The sequence below is a fragment of the Dreissena polymorpha genome, chromosome 2, assembly GCF_020536995.1.
Source record: "Dreissena polymorpha isolate Duluth1 chromosome 2, UMN_Dpol_1.0, whole genome shotgun sequence".
NCBI lineage: Eukaryota > Metazoa > Mollusca > Bivalvia > Myida > Dreissenidae > Dreissena > Dreissena polymorpha.
Window position 1 is genome coordinate 123738525 of NC_068356.1, and position 19651 is coordinate 123758175.

A 19651-nucleotide genomic window follows, 5' to 3' on the forward strand; every position below is an offset into this window, starting at 1 on the left:
AAACTAAATATAACGACATGTTTTTCAATTTAATGTTCTTCATTAAAGCTTAAAGTGATATTGTGCGCATCTAACAGTATATGCTATGTTTATAGGTGTCTAACGCAACCGTTGTTTATTTTTCACTTTAAATACACTTATATTTGTTTATGCAGCATCAACATACTAAAACAATATCCCGGAAAGAGAAAAATAAAGCATTTGAATATCAACCGTACTTTCGTTTTGACAACTGACGACAGAATTGATTCAATGTACGATGTGAATCTAAATTTAGTTTTAGTGCAGATTTGTTCATACGACACAAAACACACTTTTGTTTTGTGGATCATTTCGGCTTATTATTTTTTTTATAAACAACTGGTAGCGAGATGAGTTGTAGATAATTGGTCAGTAACCACATTTTAACTAACACTTTTGATCTGTTGATTCTTTTCAGCTCAATTCAATAGTGAAAAATGCGCATAATATCACTTTAATGTTATAGATTAAAATTGTTGTTGTAATAATCATGTTTCAACAACATGAATTAATCATCGTTCGAATGTTCACAAAAACAATTCAGTCCAATACTACCTACATAAGATCTTCCTCAACTTTAATGCATCAAATAAAATGATACGAAATTAAGTTGATAATAGATTTTTTTTTAAATATTTTAGCTGTTATGCAAAAACTTATATAACATAATATAATACTATTATGAATACCTTTGTACTTTAAATGATCATAATAACATTTAGAAAGTTTGATTTTATTTTTCTTCTTAATAAATAAGAAGGCAAAGTTACCTATTGGTAGCATCAACAGCAACCACAACATAATCGCATTAAACTCAAATGCCTTCATTGTAAATAAGTTGTCAGTCCATTTATTGTTCAGCAAAAAGCAACGTTTGAGCGCAATCAGCAAGGTTTTGGTTATATAGTCTCACGTCACGTGATTTCGCTTACACGTGGCCGTACGATAAGCCAATAAATCGTTGTTGATAAGATATTGATAGGACAACGGAGGTATTTTCAATTTTTTAAATTCAGGATATTGTCGAATGTGTCATGCAATTCACTTAAAAACATAGTGCTGTCAATAGTTTGTCTGCGTTACAGAATCTTGATTTGTTGTCGTTGAAGTGCGCCGTACAGTGATTGTCACAAGTGATTACATGCGAGTCCCCGTGCTTTAGGATCAATATAAGAAACAGTAATAGTCCTTCAATAAGCGCCGTTCGTATTGTTTAGAATTGTTTAAAATAAACCACGCATCTATAGTATAAAACGAGCAAATCATGTGATTGAGTATACTATCACAAGGCCTTAATTTTGTAATTAAATTCATGTATAAGCTTAAATTAACGCAAATTCTCATTAAATAGTAGCAATAAGATTTAGACTGATACATTCACGTCCTCAATTAATGTTCATTTTTGTTTGCTAAACATGAACTCTGACTGTAAGATAGTGTAACATATCGGAAGACCTGATATATCCCCCAAAACGCCAGTTTTGATCAGATACAAACAGTGTTATCTGCCAACAATACAAACATTCACCACTCACATGAATCATTCTGACCGGTCTGTATAAATCTATCATTTTAAATAATCTCATGACAGAGCAGCATGACTAGGCAATTTATGCACATGCATTTGTAGCGAAATAAAAAACATTGCACTTGTTTAAAAGAGAAAAATTTACAAGGTATGCGCAACATCATTTCAAAAACTTACTTGCAATATTAAAACATCATAAATGTAAACAAGTAATCAACAACTAATACAATCTACATTACTTGTGCAATTTCGTTGGAAGTATGATATTTCATTTATATTTGTAAATAAGATATAAGTGTTTTCATTTTGTTTTCCAGTTAACATTGTTTGATAACAATGGAAAAAAGACCAAAAAAATATGAAATTTTACGCTGTTGTTGTGTTTGACATAATGTGTCTTTACTATGTACTCACATAAAATCAAAGTCGGGTAATGTCATAAAAGGATCTAACACGATTTTTAATTGCATTACATGTGTATTTAACGAGTTAATGTCTCGATGCGAGTTTAATAAATCATGGCATAATCACGAATGTCAGATCATTTTTATCACATGTTTTAATCAGAAAAGACAAATTCTATTAACGTCAACTTAACAATTAAACTGAAAAGTTGTTATCCCCACGCTTTTCCCTTCATATATTGCTTTCATATTAGGTATGCATGTGTATCTTGACAACACCTATCCACGCGCATAAAAAAATTACCCTTGTGACCTTAACCTTGAACTTGAGGTCAGTTTTCAGGTTTCGAAATCTGCGACCGCGATTCGAAAAAGGCTCATAACTAGTGTGACCCTTCAGATATTGCTTTCATATTTGGTATGCATGTGTATCTGGACAACACCTTCCCATGCGCATAATTTGTTTACACCTGTGACCTTGACATTGAACTTGGGGTCAGTATTCAGGTTTCGAAATCTGTGACCGCGATTTGAAAAAGGCTCATAACTACTGTGTCCCTTCATATATTGCTTTCATATGTGGTATGCATGTGTATCTGGACAACACCTTTCCATGTGCATAAAATTTGTGACCCCTGTGACCTTGAACTTAGACTTGGGGTCAGTTTTCAGGTTTCGAAATTTGCGACCGCGATTCGAAAAAGGCACATAACTGCTGTGTCCCTTCAGATTCTGCTTTCATATTTGGTATGCATGTGTATCTGGACAACACCTTTCCATGCGCATAAAAAAAATTACCCCTGTGACCTTGACTTTGAACTTGGGGTCAGTTTTAAGGTTTAAAAATCTGCGACCTCGATTCGAAAAAGGCTCATAACTACTGTGTCCCTTCAGATATTGCTTTCATATTTGGTATGCATGTGTATCTGGACAACACCTTTCCATGCGCATAATTTGTTTTTCCCCTGTGACCTTGACCTAGAACTTAGGGTCAGTTTTCCGGTTTCGAAATTTGCGACCACGATTCGAAAAAGGCTCATACCTGTTGTGTCCCTTCAGATATTGCTTTCATACTTGGTATCCATGTGTATCTGGACGACAAATTTACATGCGCATAAAATTGATGACCCCTGTGACCTTGACCTTGAACTTGAGGTTAGCGTTCAGGTTTTGAATATGCGACCGCGTTTCGAAAAAGGCTCCTAACTACTGTGTCCCTTCAGATATTGATTTCATATTTGGTATGCATGTGAACCTGGACAACACCTTTTCATGAGCATACAATTCTTGACCCCTGTGACCTTGACCTTGAACTTATGGTCAGCGTTCAGGTTTCGAAACCTGCGACCGCGATTCGAAAAAAGGTCATACCTGTTGTGTCCATTCAGATATTGCTTTCATATTTGGTACGCATGTGCATCTGGACAACGCCTTTCCATGCGCATGAAATTTTTGAACTTGGGGTCCGCGTTCAGGCTTCGAAATCTGCGACCGCGATTCAAAAAATCTCATAACGCCTGTGTCCCTTCAGATCTTGCTTCTATATTAGGTATGCATGTGTGTCTGGATAAGACCTTTCCATGCGCATACAATGTTCGACCCCTATGACCTTGACCTTAAACTTAGGGTCCTCGTATAGATTTTGAAATCTTTTATGTGGTTATCTCAGCCGTCTGTCCGTCCGTCCTTGCCACTATCTCCTCCTACACTATTAGCACCAAAACCTTGAAACTTACACACATGGTAGTTATGAGCATACTGTATTTGCCACGGTACACTATTTGGAATTTTGATCAGAACCCTGGGTCAAAAGTTATGGGCGTTGGGGTAGGGCAGGGTCAGAGATTTTCACTCATTTTGTTTAGGTTATTTTACATTAACTTCTTCATTTCTACACACATTTACTTCAAATTGATACTGAACATCTCTTATGACAATACGGCCAATTTCAACTATGCATGGCCCCATTACAAACCCTGTGGCGCCCCTGGATCAAACATGCGGCGTGGGGATACGCGTCGGCCTCTGCCGCGCCATTTCTAGTTTGAATTGCTTTACTCACTTAACTTTGCAACAGCATTTCAGGCAATCACATATTGCGATTAGTCATGGTAATTGCAAACAAAAAGTAGGCAAATAAAACGCTCACAAACTATATAAAACTACTAGTATGGTTAAATATATATATATATACATATAATACTCGTTATTCTTGCGTTACATAGAAAACAATATGTGGTATATGATAAAAAGTTATATCAGCATTATTCATAACTTAACATTTCCAATAAACATATCCGATAAACAAATCATGACAATATATAGAAGTCGAGAGTAAATTAATTAATTAAACAAACCACAACATACGTTGTTTCAACATTATACATTTCTATATAAATGCTACTTTATTCGCATTACTATATTGCACACGAAGGAAAAGAGCCGAAGTTTGTATCGTATCGTAATTCGCATATGTTAGTTTGAAACTGTGATGCTCACACACTAGTTTTCAGATTTACTGCATATTTCATATTGTCAATTTAATTCTGTAATTACGTTTTTAACTGATGTATTGTAAAAGGGCCTTTTCACAGATTTTGGCATGTATTGAAGTTTGTCATTAAATGCTTTATATTGATAAATGTAAGCATTGGATCTAAAAATTACCAGTAAAAAAAACAAGAATAAAATTCAAGAAAGAAAAAAAGTAACCCGCAACTGGGTTAGAACCACTGAGCCCTGGAGTAAAAGCCTATTGCTTACACCACTCGGCCATTCGTGATGATATAATTAGCGATGTATTTTATACTTTATATAAGCAATCCTCGTAGTATCACAAAATATAACGACAACAACAGAACTCTCCAAATTATTCAATCGTTTCGCGTTGCAACTCTTATAATTTTCATGTTTAAAAAAAGTCAAAAGATGTATATAATGGATATTTTAGAACATGGTAAATGTTTAGTTTTACTGTTTCTTAACAAATATCATAACTGCAATAATAATTTGTGAATCTGAAACATTTTTTATTTAATTTTGCTAATTTCCAAAGCGTGATAAGGCCCCTTTAATCTTTGAAACAGGTCGTTGCGTTTTCCTTTTCCTATTTCAATCTGAACTGCTTTATCTGTCCGTATCATACAAGTCTGAAGTCTTTTGAGATCTGAATGGGGTAATGTAGAATAATTTGAGATATCTGTGCTGTCGATAAAACATGGAAAACGGAAGAAAATATATTTGAACATAAAAGCGAAGTGTAAATCTGCACAAATGCAATGTTAATACAGTTTCTAAAACGCATATAAAAATGTGTATTGATTTTCATAGAACTTAAAATATCCCCTTGATTTGAAAATGAGGAATAAACTTATAAGCTACGATTCAGCGATTAAACGACCTTATAAACCGAACAATTTACTTTTATTAACTATAAACCAAATACAAAAATAAATAAATAGTCCTATTATATTCATTTTTTTTCTTTTCATTTTCTCTTCTTATATTGTTTGAATATGTGTAACGTGGCATCACATTAATCTATAAAAAAAGAAAAAAAGAAACATATTCGTAATTCTACACGTTTGGTTTGGGTGAACAAGTCGGAAAGTTCTTTTTCAAATTTAATACTTGCGTTTTAAGCCGTTAAATATTGTGGATGGTTTATAATTGCTTTGAAAAAATAAGTTTGTATTGAGGATAAACATGTTCGACGATAAAACATGACTTGTCTATATTTCAACAAAAGATCACAATTCATCAAGAGAAAGGACTTACTTCTTAAAAAAATACTGTTTGCAAAATGAATGAGGCATTTATTTGTTCTTTCCATATTAAACAAAAATGAAATAATATCAAAACGAGTACGATGGGATTGATACATAAGTTTACAATCGCTTCTTTTAATTGTGATCCATGTAAACACGTGTTACAAGCCTTTCATACAATAATATTTCAAAAGTCCTGTTAAAGGGGCCTTTTCATAGATTTTTTCATTTTGTGAAGTTTATCATTAAATGCTTTATATTGATAATTGTAAACATTGAGAATAAAAGTCTCTAGTGAAATGTCGAGAATAAAGTTAAAACAAAGAAAAAAAATAACCCTCAACAGGGCTCGAACCACTGACCCCTGGAGTCCTAGAGTAAAAGGATAATCCATTTAGACCACTCGGCCATCCTTCCTCATGCAATGATAGATGTATTTGATACTTAATATAAGTAATCCTTGTAGTTTCACAAAATTTAACCACAACCACAGAACTCCAAATTATTTAATCGTTTCGCGCTGCAACGCTTCATAATTTTCGGGTTTTTAAATCGTCAACAGATGCATATAATAGCTATTTTAGAGCAAGGTAAATGGTCAGTATTAATGTTTCCTCACAAATATCATAATTAAAACGAAAATTTGCGAATCTGAAACACGTTTTTTCAATTTTGTCAATTTACCCAAACCTGAAAAGGCCCCTTTAACGTTTCATGATTTAAACTTCAAGTTAGCAATGAAATTTATATACACCTTTTTGCACGTAACAACCGAACTGTGCACTGGCGAACATTTGTGATTTGGAATAATAAAGCACTTATGTTTTATCTTCGTCCACTTTTACACAAGGTAGAGATGTTAGCATTTTTTTAATCAATCTATTGCAGATATGTGATCGTATGGCACGTCCCATAAAGGGACTTTGTCATTTAAAGGGGCCCTAAAGTGAAAACTGCTATATTTAATCTAAATTGGAAAATAATAATTATTGCAGATAATAAAGTATACAACATACTCAAATAGCAATAAAATACTTGAGGCATTTAAAAAAAAAAACATCTTGCTTTAATATGTGGCATTTTTGTTTGGCACTCGCTCTTTAGGTTTACATGGAAATGTCACAATTATGAGTTTTCTATATACCCGTATGCTGGACAGGTATATTTACCTTAGTTGAAGCGCGTTATATGCTTCCGAGTCATACGTTTGATAATCACGTGAGATTTCTTTGTGATTCTTTTCTGATGTTTTTCTGTTGAATTTCTCATTTTAAATGTATTTGAATAGCTTGATAAAAAAGATAAGTATTATACATTTCGGTAGAAATTCAGCTGTTTGTTATTTTTAACAAGATAAACTAAAGACAAATTATGTTTGTATTTAAATTTATTTGTAGATCATATTAACAATAATACAATTAAATATATCAAAACAAAATATACAAAATCAAAAACAGTCAGTTTCTTATTATAATTATTTTAGGTTTATTCATTGAATACATTGAACGAGTACGTGAAATCCCCAACGGAAATGCGTGGAAGTCAATTTTTATCCTACTATATCCGCTGAAACGATAAATTTGTCTACATTAAAAAAAATCTTTGATCGACCCTATTAATATGTCTATATGATTGAAAAAGATGATAACGAAAGGAAAGCAGAAGATCGTTAATGTTTATTGAAGTGAAGAAAAACACATACATTAGTTTGAGCTAGGAAACTTCATAAACATAGGATACTATATACCTGTTTCAAAAGGGCTGCAGGTGCGAGTTGAATGCCATTTGTGATCTTTGCACGTGAGTTGGAATGACTCTAGCTTTATATTGCCGTCTTGAACAACGTACCCTTTGCTACAGTACACGGTAGCGTGAGAATCTACGGAAGTAGTTGTGAAGGTGATGTTATGAAAATGTCCAAGCTTCACGCTCCCATCGAGGTTTTTGGAGTCAATGGGGTTCCCGCAATCTAAAGTGGAAAATGTGTGGATTGTGTTAGATAATTAAAAACAAATCATCCAATAAAGTGCATCATATTTGGTCATTAGATTTAAGATTGGTCTCCAACAATGATGCCTATTCGTAAGCACATAGTTGACTTGACGGAAGTGGCCGTTGATCAGTGTGTATCGTAAGCTTAAAACGAGTTTGATTCCGTCACTAAATATGTAATGCATTAAACAATTGCATTCTATTGGATAATTGTTTCATAACACTTACCATCTCAACAATAAACATTCACTCATACATGGCATTTCTACGTTATTTAAGAGTACAGCGTATAAACAGGATCGAAGTAAACCTGTTAAAATCTTGCACGTTCGGGTTGAATTCCACTTGAGACCGGATGTACAAGTCAGTAGGAAGGACTCGTATGTAGCAGTACCATCAACAATTCCATAACCTTTGAGACAATTCACGGTTGCGTGGGAATCGACACCAGTGGAGTTGTATTCTATTGATCTGAATTCGCAAAGGACAACAACCGAATCTAGGTTGTTCTTGATGATCGGGTCGCCACACTCTGGTAGATTATATACCAGAATCACCATTAGCAATTTGTTCTAGATCAACAGACAATATGAAAGCGAAATTTATAAAAAACACAGCGGTTGGGGCTAAATCATCATACTAGTGTATATGAAATAAAACAACAATAAGAAACTGTATCGGGTAGCATTAACTCAATATTAGTTATGGACATAAAAAGTATTCTAAACAGAATTATATTTTGGTATGATATTGTTTTGAACCATATTATTAATGAATTTATATAATTAGAAACTAATATTGTTTTATTGACGTTATTTGATATTTTCTTAAAATGCATGTAAAACATTATCTATCTTTTCGATTTATATTTGGAAATACTCAATCACATGGACAGAGGACATTATGATAAGAGATTCAAGCTATTCAAAACTATAACGTCTTTATTCAGTACAAACCAAGTGCAGTCGTTGAAAGCGCATTTGGATCGATTCCTGGAAAGAAAATAAAGCCATAACTGTATACATGCGTACAAATTATTATAATAATGATGATAATAATATTTACTTCATAAATAATAACAACAATATAGTAGTAGTAGTAGTAGTAGTAGTAGTAGTAGTAGTAGTAGTAGTAGTAGTAGAAGTAGTAGTAGTAGTAGTAGTAGTAGTAGTAGTAGTAGTAGTAGTAGTAGTAGTAGTAGTAGTAGTAGTAGTAGTAGTAGTAGTAGTAGTAGTAGTAGTAGTAGTAGTAGTAGTAGTAGAGTAGTAGTAGTAGTAGTAGTAGTAGTAGTAGTACTAGTAGTACTAGTAGTAGTAGTAGTAGTAGTAGTAGTAGTAGTAGTAGTAGTAGTAGTAGTAGTAGTAGTAGTAGTAGTAGTAGTAGTAGTAGTAGTAGTAGTAGTAGTAGTAGTAGTAGTAAGTTTTAGTGAGACATTTCAAGCACCGTACCTAAGCAGTAAGCCGTGTGGTCCTCTCGAGTTGGCGGCAGTTTGTACACGAAGAATGTTCCGCAGTTCTTCACTTGGATGCCGAAGCGCGTGTCGCAGTTTGTTGAATACTTGAGACACGTGTCACGTGAGACAATACCATCTTGAGGGTCTGGCAAAGAGCCTGGTAAAATTGTAGCAATCATATGTTTAAAAATCTTTCGAAACTATTGAAATGACATTTTTATTATTGATCAATGGTGTTTTCTAAATATACTCACATAATTACTATTCCAAAGAAGATATAACATTAATATAACACAGTGATAAATTACGAAAGATCTCACCATTCATTCAAATAGGGAAGTTTGCCCCACATCTACAAATATGGTCAGGCGGTGATGTAAGAATGGGATCCGATCCCGCGTAATACCAGGCGCGGACGAGCCGGTAATCAGTGACCCTGTTCAAGGCGCAGTCCTTGTTGGTCACGTGCCGGAAACCAATAGACGTGATGTTTTCGTGGTTTCCGGCTAGGCATGGATCTGCAGAGCTTTCTCCATCAGCAATCCAAAATATCTGGACTGAAAAATATAGTCGCACACTGATTGCATTGATCAATATTGTTTGTTTCCACCTCGCCTCCTGCTAGTAAATTATCCTTAAATGTATATTGTTAAACTAAGATAAGATTGTAAATGTATTTTATATGAAAGAGTCAATAAATGTGATTGAAGATTGAAGTTTTGCAAGTATCGATAAAAACGTACTTACCGAAAACAAGTGACGTGACGACTGCATAGAGCATTGTTATCTGTCTGCGGCATTATATATTCGTGTGGTCCTACATAAACACAATCGTGGATGTACAAATGCGCGTCCTTATCTTTGGCAAATTGGAATGTTAGGCATGACAATACTTCAGTCACATTTGTTTTCAATATTCAGCAATACGACTGGAAAAATATCTGTAACACAATTTGGTTACTGTCAAAAACACTGAGGTTTCGATGTATGGCTATAATGCAGTGCACAATGGATTCATGAATGATTTGCCGTTATGTTTAATTACAATACATCTATATAGATCCGTGCAGAATCTTTGATAGGTTTTGCGGTACCACTTGCCTGAATATATTTAAACATGTAATTAGTATTTCATTTATTAATAGCATTATGTTCTCATAATTAATTGAATCGTTCTTCTGTAGTAGAAAAGTGTTTCTAAAATGTTACAGGAACAAAAAATAACTTCCGAGGTGCGAATGCTATAATTTCCCGAAAGAAATTACTTAAAAAGACTTACTCCCGTAAGTCGCAGTTTTTGACGTTGTTGCAAGCAAGAGAAAACATAGATTAAAGAAGTGTGAGATTGTGTTCTTATTTCAACATTTTAGCTTATAAGATTGTTTTCTTATTTCAACGTTTTAGCTTACAACGCCTCGTTAAAAATGTGATTGGTTATAACATGTTGAAAATATGTTTTTTCAATGACTAATGTAATTGTTTTAGTATTCGACGAGACCATTGATTATATGTTTATTTCCCATGACCATGCCAATAAAAACTGCAAGAAAAACAGCGCTTCTCATAAAGGGAGCTTATTCGATAAATAAAAATAACATTTGTCTCCCTTGAGTTTCTAATAAACAATTCAATGGCAAACAGATAATTAGCAACCTACGTTATGCTCCGTTAAATATACTATGTCTGTCAATGTAATAGTATTTCGTACAACCTATAGAATAATAATTTTACTGGAACAAAATGAAAAATAAATTACCATATAAGCCACGGAGCGTATACTAGTATTGAGTCCTTGTATAAGCCTAGCAGCTGAACATACGATATAAACGGTAAAGGGTAATTTAATTAGAACACCATATTCACCAGGGAATCCGACTGTGTTTGAACTACTGGCGTATATGTTCCGCTTTATAAAGTTATGTTCTTGGTATATTTATAACGATATGAAAATTTTACATCAATGCAATAAAGATTAACATTTCTGATTAACTTAAACGAATCATGCTTAGAGTGACATGTACAAAAAAGTAAAACCCGGATTTTTAAAACAAATTGCGTAGTTGTTTTGCTATTGAAAACGGACCCGCAACAAGACAATGGGAGTCCTAATTTGAGATACATAAATCGTTTGTGCAAAAACGAATAATTGCACAATGTTTAGTGTAAATACATGTTCTTGCTTTTTATGTAGAAGGAGTCACTGACTTCTATATAGTAAAGTGACAGTTATTACTCTGACAATCTTCTTAATTAAGGGTTTTCAATCGTTTCCACTTTACGGTACTTATATTATTTTTCGTAAAAACTAAAGTTAACTAAATATCATACGCGACGTTCAAGTTATATTAATTTTATTTCTAAATTACACGTTTATCATGTTTTAAAGCATGAAAATGCTCACAATATTGACAAAAATGAACGTTGAAATTGCGAGCCAAGTTACAAAATATGGAATTGTTAACTGGTTGGTCGGGTACGGAATTATGATACGTGAAAATCCTGAAACAATCATTGTAAACACTCAAGCTGTGGATATTAACATGCAAATTATAATCTCTTACTTTAATGCGCTGAATTAAATTGAATTTTGTATACTGTTTATGAATATTTGTTAAAAAAATACTGTAAAATGATACATGTTATTTTGTGCATGTTCTGAGAGGTAAGCTTTTTTTAACATGATTGTAGCAAAAATAATTCATGGTGACCTTTCAATGTCTTTTTCTATATTTTATGGTGGTGTTCTTGTCTAAAGCAATTTTGCTTATTATAATCAGTAAAAACACATGTATATGTATATCAGATTTTATAAAATGCGCAATACAACAAAGCCTTCAATTGATTTGTCAACTCGAATATACCCCTTAATATGCATTCTTTGTTAAGTAGAATAAAATAATATATCTTCTTCAATGTTCCGTAAAACCGTAAGTGCGTGGTTCATTCTTTATGTATTAAACATACGGTTTTTTTAACCACGTCGTTTCAGACATTGTAAAAATGGCAATTTGTAAAAAGTATATGCTATTGAAAAAAACTTATAATTATCCAACATTAATTCACTGTAAACCCCTTTTAATATTTGTAACAGATACACCTTAACAGCAGCACACGCAAAGGTATACAGTTCTGGATATTTAAATGCCTGAAACGATTATATATTATGGAATCATCCACGATTTGATGCTTCTTTACTTCCCACTGAATGGTTCTGATGATGTCAATGTAAGTTTTATATTTGAATTATTTTGTAAGTCATGTGTTTCACCAGACGACCACATCAAGATACATATTCAAGCGTTTTGTAGACCGTGTTAAACTATACACAAATACATCAATAGGTGACGCCTTCAAGCGTTGTTTCCTTATATGCAAGCAAAGTACCAGGATAAAACAATTGTATACATCATGAATACGGTATGAGCTAATGATCGATAACAATCGATTCATTCACACTATTCTAGTTTACACTGCGTTGCTTAAATGTCATATTTGCCCAAACGTGTTTTAGACACATGCATAACATTTTTACTTCTGATTAATTAAAAGTTCCGACTGTATTGATGACATCTGTTGTTCTATTTCCTCTTTGTATATCTCGACGAGAGAACACTTATTAATTGATTTCTGCTTAATCAAATATTCTACGATCTTGTTTCCGTCGTTCCTATTTTGGTAAGGCCACTATTCGGAAACAAATACTACTATTATTGTCGGATCGATTGTATACCTGTATGCGGATGAAAATCATACAGTGAATCTTTAAACCAAACAACAGTTATTTGTGATTCACTTGAGTGAGCGTGAACTGTTTAAATATCTTTAAAATTTTCGTAGGACAACTGCGCAGCGAGGCGTGGTTGTTACTTATTGCGCTTGAAGAAGTTAAAAATGTGAAAGGTGTGTTAGCTGGCGATAGATGGCGAACTAGCACATGTAGTCCTTGTGGCGAAAAGAAAGGGGCTGGAAAGGGGGCAAAGTTAATTTACACTGTGATATTAACCGGACAGATACCAAATTGAAGGAAATTGGTCATATGTGAAATCGGGTTTAAGTTCGAAGATTTGTGATTCTCGTAATTGAAAAGGTGTCAGTCACGCCCTTTGTGGACGAACAATCAGCAAAGAAAGCTGGAATTTGTGATCAGTTGAAATCCTTACAAACTTGTCAGCAGCGTGCGGGATATGCCTGTGTAGAACATGGGTGGAATAGGGAAACTTGTGACATTGCTGCTGTTAGCATCGCCAATAGCCTTGACAGTGGGACAATTGGTATGAAACAGTTCAAATGAACAGTAGATCCTCTGCATTGTTATGATATATTAAATACAGTGTTTTGCTACACAATTTATCCGTCAGCTATGTTTATAGAAACTCCCACGAAAGAAACTTCATCACGTGTGCACTGTGCGTTACTTAATAAGCAATTTCAATCTCTCTCAAAATCTTTTATGTGTTAAAGTTCTTTAATTTTTCAACAAGATTAACAGCAAAGTCAGATATACTGTTTATAAACAAACGAATGTGTATTTTCCAACGAATTAAACAAAATCATACCGAAACGAATCTAAACAAATCTAAATAAGCTATATTTCAATAATGTGAGGTAATTCTATTAAAACGTTAAAGGGCTGGACGATTTATATAAGACTACATTCACTTGTGTTACCTGCTGACCTTGAATATTGCGGTTTTTGAAAAGAAAAAAGCTAAACTCCGATGTTTGTCTACGGTATTTTGTCCAGCCAATACAATACATGCCCAAGTTAAGCCCCATACAAGGTTTAAAGTTACAAGTTCGCGATTGCTTTCTTTGTTTTAGTGGTTTGTACCATTCCATGATTTGGTTCCCAAACAATCAACATTTTGCTTCATTCACAGCTCTGATATTTGTCAATTGTTTGTTCTATCCGGTATAAAAGGCAACTGTTTGAACGGACAATATTGTGTATCCCTTTCGAACACAAACATGATCAAAGAAAATATGTTCCGATCAGACTTAGTTTATGATGAACCCCGTACTTGATTGACATTATTTACTACCGGTACGTATTAAGTTCAGAAATTCGCCATATTTTATCGCAATTCGTATGAAACGAAGCGAAATAATAATGGATCGGCCTTATAACGCTTTTATGGAGAAATGAAACAGTGTCTATCGGTTTTGATAGCGTCTATCTGAATCGATAGTGTCTGTCGGTTTTAAATTCTTAAATATAGAACAGAACAGAACATAACAGAATAGTTTATTTTTTACTTAAGCATGTGAAGCTCATCGTCGTAAACATTCATATAAATAACAGCATGCGTTGAAGTACACACAAAACACACATAATTTTAAAGAACAGTTAATCTTAATAAACACGAAATACAAATATCACGCGAACATATTTCGTGAGGATGTCACATGGATGGGGTTAATACATAGTGATCAGATAGTGTTTTACGTAAAGTTTTACAATTGTAGCAATAATTACACAATTCTGACCTTATTTTCTTTATAAAAAATGTATTATTATTTTGCACTTCATATATATGTCATTTTCTTTTATTTTAAAGCATTTAAAACTAAACATGGCTAGCTTTCTTAATACAGTTTTATTTGAACTATTAAGTAGTTTAATAAACTGAAACATATTTGGCCGTATTCTATAATATTTTGAAATTAATGCATTCCTAACATCATTATAATATGAACATTTAAGAAAAAAGTGAAATTCATCATCGATGTCATTTAGGTTACATAATTTACATTTGCGTTGACCTCTTTCAAGGACAATATAAGGAATGATTTTAATAACGTTCCCAGTATCGCAAATAAAAATGTAAACAATTAAATGCAAATGCATGTGTTTATAGTCTGATTACTATATACATATTCAATCGACTTTGACATTTGCCCCCCGATCACTGGGATATCAGTCGTCCGTTTACATTTGGCGCAGTTTGCAGCCACGGAACATTGACTTTTATCCCTCACAGGTACCCATTTATACACCTGGGTAGAGAGGAGCAGATGTGGGATAAATTTCTTGCTCAAGGAAATTCCAGTGGTCAGGGCGGGATTCGAACCCGGGACCACTCGATCCCTACGCCAGCGTCCTACCATTAGATCACCGCTCCCAAGGAAATACATAAGTTGAGAAGAACCGAGCCGATTGTTAGATAAAGGCTGAAAACAACGGACGAGTAAAGAAATGTTTGTCGTTTGGTCGACATAAAATGTTCATTTATTGAGCTGACTCATTTATTGTATAATCATCTACGCACATGTGATGGAATTTATTTTAATAGAATAGGTATTCTATTATTGGTATTGCATCGTCACATTGTTTATAACAAACATCGCTTAGTATTGGAGAATACTTCTGGTATGACATTCCGTATATCGCCATTGATACATCGCTCAGTATTGGTGAATACTTCTGGTATGATATTCCGTATATCGCCTTTGATGTTCTAGGCTAGCATGTCAATCGTCCAAATTAGCGTGTCAGCGCTCTTTTGTGGCTGATAAAATCAAAAGACAACGAATGATGCATTGTGATGATATAATTACTCAAGCGAGTAATTTGAAACAATGTGTATTGTGGTTTGAAACAGTGTTATTTACACAGGTACACGAAGTCCATGTAGTTTGTCACATATGAAGGGTGGGTTAAAATAATAATTCTTTTTTTGCTAACATAGTATTTTGCTGCATACAGTCAATCAATATGCGAATGTCCTCCATGTCTCGCCATAGATCGCATGTTTGAGCAATTCTCACAAACAAGTTACATGTGGACAAACCTGGCCGAAATGGACACTAAGTGTAACCAATTCTCAAACGCTCTCAATTCTAAAATTCTAGATTTTTTTTAAAATACTGAAAAATGCGAAATAATCGCAAACTGTATCAGTCGTGCTTATGTACAGTACTAATCAAGAGGTTAGCTCCAGAGTTTTCTTAAACTCTTCAAGTCCCATCATTAACGGCGCGTCACGAGAATCTCGTCAAGTCTAGAATCGTATGGCAATTCGATGGGAAAGCAATACAAGAAACCAAAATGTGCGTTTATATCGTGAACTACGAGAAGTCGCCCATAGGCTCAAAGCAACTATGTTAACTGCGTATTCAGCACGATACAATTGTATCTCTAATTATAAGGTTTGAGAGATAGAGCAGTTTCACACTCAATTCTCGACATCAATACAGAGTGTGTGCTCCTTTATATTAAGAAGAATGTCCGCGCCAGAGCGTTTGTAATTAAAGGCTGTGTTCTCATATTTGGTAATTACTACGATATTGCATTCTGTGCACTCATAAAATTAAGATCGTATAAGTATTATTGTTCAGTAACCTGATATACGCTTTGACGAAAATATTTAACATTGTTTTCGAAATTGACCGTTAAACACGTAAATGTTTTAAGCTTTAGACAAGCCGTCGTTCCAGCAGTGGAATTGTTACCTTGAGGTCAGTTACAGAAATCGTTGTGTAAACGCTATCGCGTAAACTATGTGCACTTGAAGTTTATTTTGATAAGAAAGATACTAAATAAAGGTATTATGCGATATTATTATGGTATGCCAATCATAGATTTTTAATGTGTTTTCAATAGTTGCATGATAAGGACCAATTTTGATTAATTAATTAGAAATATTCATCCATTTAGACCAATTTATTAAGCATGAGCACGATGATTCACAATACTAATAATAATGGAATCAAATAAGATTCGAGTGTTGCCGACTGACCTATATGCTTTCATTTATTTTCATGCTTCTTGTGTTTTTCAATTCTGCCAAGATAGATATCTGAGTAAAAATATCTAATAAAGCTAAATAAGCCAAGAAATCTGGCGCAACACCCCGTAATTGAATTGCGTGTGATGCAGTTAAGAACATTCGCTATTTTTGTTCGAATAGATATAACTTTTGATCGTTCATAAACACCGACCACAATCAACGCCGTATATCTTTTTGAAAGATAATTATTGTTTGCTTAATCTTCATGTTTTTAAACAGGTATTTACCAACTTAACAATAAATTTCAAAGGCATTCAAATTATCACAATTGTAACAAAATGACAGCAAATAGTTGTTTTCGAAATGATACCAAGCAAACACTGCGAAAACATTAGACTTATCGGTTTCGGTACGGAAATAATTTCATCTGCTTTCAACTTCTATGTATCATTAATTACATCAATTATACATGCCGTTTTACAAAAATATAGCAAATTTGACGGTTGAGTGACTCCTTGTATTCATCTGTCAGTTCGTGTTTCTGCATCCGTTAGTAAAAAGACATGTATAATATGTCATGGAATAAACGCAAATATGATGACATCTGGAAAAAATGAAACTGTCCGAAAATATAAGAGTCACACAAATAATTACGTTAGCTTTAGAGGATTCCGAATATTTAGAGTGTCCGAAAACGTAGAGAATTACGGGTATTCATTTTTTTCGAACTTGGTGTACGATCTCGTCTGTTGAAATTCATACACGGCAACTTACGGGCTACTCATGCAAATTGATTTTCACCCAGGCACCAGACAAGGAAGTATTTAAAAAAAATATAGCACTTGAATAAACTAGGGTCTTTTTCGGCGTAGCTGTCTTAGCCAGCTTTTCACCTTACCTGACCTTTGTTAGTGTCCAATAAAATTTCCCGCGGCTAGATCAGAATGAATACACTTCATTTATTCCATTGGCTGATTTGAGCAAAATTCACCAGAACATCGGAACCGCGATCGCGTCTTTGTTTAGATGTTAAATGCGTGTTCAGCATGAATCTACTTTATCTCTTATAAAAAGGCTTGATGGATAGAACAGTTTCACACTCAACTCACGACATCAATACAGTTTGTGTGTGCCCCTTTATATTTAGAAGATTGTCAGCGCCAAAGCGTGTGTACTCAAAGGCTGTGTTCTCATATTAAGTTATTACAACCATATTGTATTCTGTGATCACGTATATTTTAGATCAAATAAATATTATTGTTCCCTATCTTGATATTCATTTTGACCAAAATATATTAAATTGTTTTCGAAACACAGAAAAAAAACATGTAAAAGTATAAAGCTTAAAACAAACCGTCGTTCCATCAGTGGAATATTTATGCATTTCATTCCATCTCGCAAGGTATAAAGTTCAGTTCGCGGTCAGTACAAGACTCTTTATATAAGCTCTATCGCGTTAACCCGGTGAACATGACCAGAAATAGCTTTATTGCAGATATTCGGCGATATAATTATGGTATGTCAATAAAATAAATTTTTTTCAATAATTCCACGATAAGTACTAGTTTTGATTAATTTAATAAGAATTATTCCACTATAGCGACCAATTTATTAAGCATGAGCGCGATGATTCACAATACTATAAACAATCGAATCAAATAACTATGTCTGAAAAACCACTACAACATGTCTGTTCGAAGAACGCGCGTATTAATATTTAAAATAAGTACGGTTGATTCGTGTGTGGCCATTGACTCGTATATTTTCATTTACTGTCCATTCGTCTTGCGTATTTCTGTTCTATATCTATAGATATATGGTCAATAATATCTAATAATTCGAAATATGCCACGAAATATGGCGCAACGTTATTGATTTGCATGTGATGCTGCTAAGAACGGCGCAGAAAAAGGCATTTGCTGTCTCATTGATATAACTCTTTATCTCTCATCAACCACAACCACAATCAACGTCTTATACCTTTTTAAAAGATATTTCTGGTTTTTATTATAAAATGTACCGTTCATTCTGGAATCGTGGTACTTGGTATGATGCTAGAAGAAGGTACCGCGAATATTTCGGACGCCAGACCCCTAACGACAGATTAAGTGGCCCCCGCCCCCCCAAAAAAAACAACAACAACAAGATGGTAACCGTTTATATTAATGTATATATATGCACTTATTTAAACACTATTTTCAGAAAAAAGAAAATCCAAATTATAGCAAATTACTTTTGTGAAAGCAAACTTAAAAATAAAACAAAACAGGACTTCTGAACGTAAAGGTCAGTATCAATGTCAAATATGCTTTATATGACATGAACTGTCCGCACGCGTTAAGATAATGTTTATATTTGATTGGCAAATACATCAACAAACACCATAATGCATTTACGATAAACAATTAAAAAACAGTTTTATTACTTACAGAAATGGATGTAAAACGTTGAAGTAAGTGTACTGCTTAATATAATGAACTTTTGATTTTTATCACATACAAGAGGGCTTTAAAAGCCATCTGTTGTGAAACTAAAATAAAATGCATACTATTTTATTATCACAATTATGCAATAGTAACATTCAAATTGCTCTAAATATAATTCACTAACGTTAAAATCAAAACCATAGAAGAAATCGAAACTATACTTGAATACGGAAACATTGTGTCTCCGTGGGATACTAAAGTCATCTAAGAAATCATAATTGGTTGCCAATGTAATCAAATGAAAATAATCACAAAACGAAACAACATAAG

At 33.6% G+C, this 19651-nt stretch overlaps 3 protein-coding genes across 7 annotated transcripts in view; 1 reads left to right on the plus strand and 2 right to left on the minus strand.

The window, feature by feature from the left end:
- The window catches only part of LOC127868845 (uncharacterized), a 47055-nt gene extending 46134 nt beyond the window's left edge, over positions 1 to 921 (minus strand). For all 3 annotated transcript variants that reach the window (XM_052410932.1, XM_052410931.1, XM_052410934.1), the window contains exon 1: positions 792 to 921. In XM_052410932.1, the coding sequence (XP_052266892.1) occupies positions 792 to 849 (58 nt within the window). In that variant the 5' untranslated portion in view covers positions 850 to 921. The remainder of the gene's footprint in view (positions 1 to 791) is intronic.
- Positions 1 to 19651, plus strand: part of LOC127868846 (uncharacterized) — a 179708-nt gene that overhangs the window by 94064 nt on the left and 65993 nt on the right. The gene's annotated exons all lie outside the window — the stretch shown is intronic.
- Positions 7255 to 10067, minus strand: LOC127868856 (uncharacterized). The gene is made up of 7 exons (XM_052411005.1): positions 9913 to 10067; positions 9486 to 9722; positions 9161 to 9322; positions 8669 to 8704; positions 8023 to 8244; positions 7468 to 7689; positions 7255 to 7286 (listed from the first exon to the last, which is right to left on the minus strand). The coding sequence occupies exons 2-7, from the start codon at positions 9490 to 9492 to the stop codon at positions 7270 to 7272; spliced, it is 666 nt and encodes a 221-aa protein (XP_052266965.1). The 5' UTR covers positions 9493 to 9722; positions 9913 to 10067; the 3' UTR covers positions 7255 to 7269.

Excerpts from the sequence above, each read along its gene's own strand:
- LOC127868856 (XM_052411005.1), bottom strand. Across the intron at positions 8,705-9,160 it reads CCACACGGCTTACTGCTTAG|GAATCGATCCAAATGCGCTT; the intron begins GTACGGTGCTTG and ends TTTTCTTTCCAG. Across the intron at positions 7,690-8,022 it reads AACGTGCAAGATTTTAACAG|ATTGCGGGAACCCCATTGAC; the intron begins GTTTACTTCGAT and ends TTTCCACTTTAG.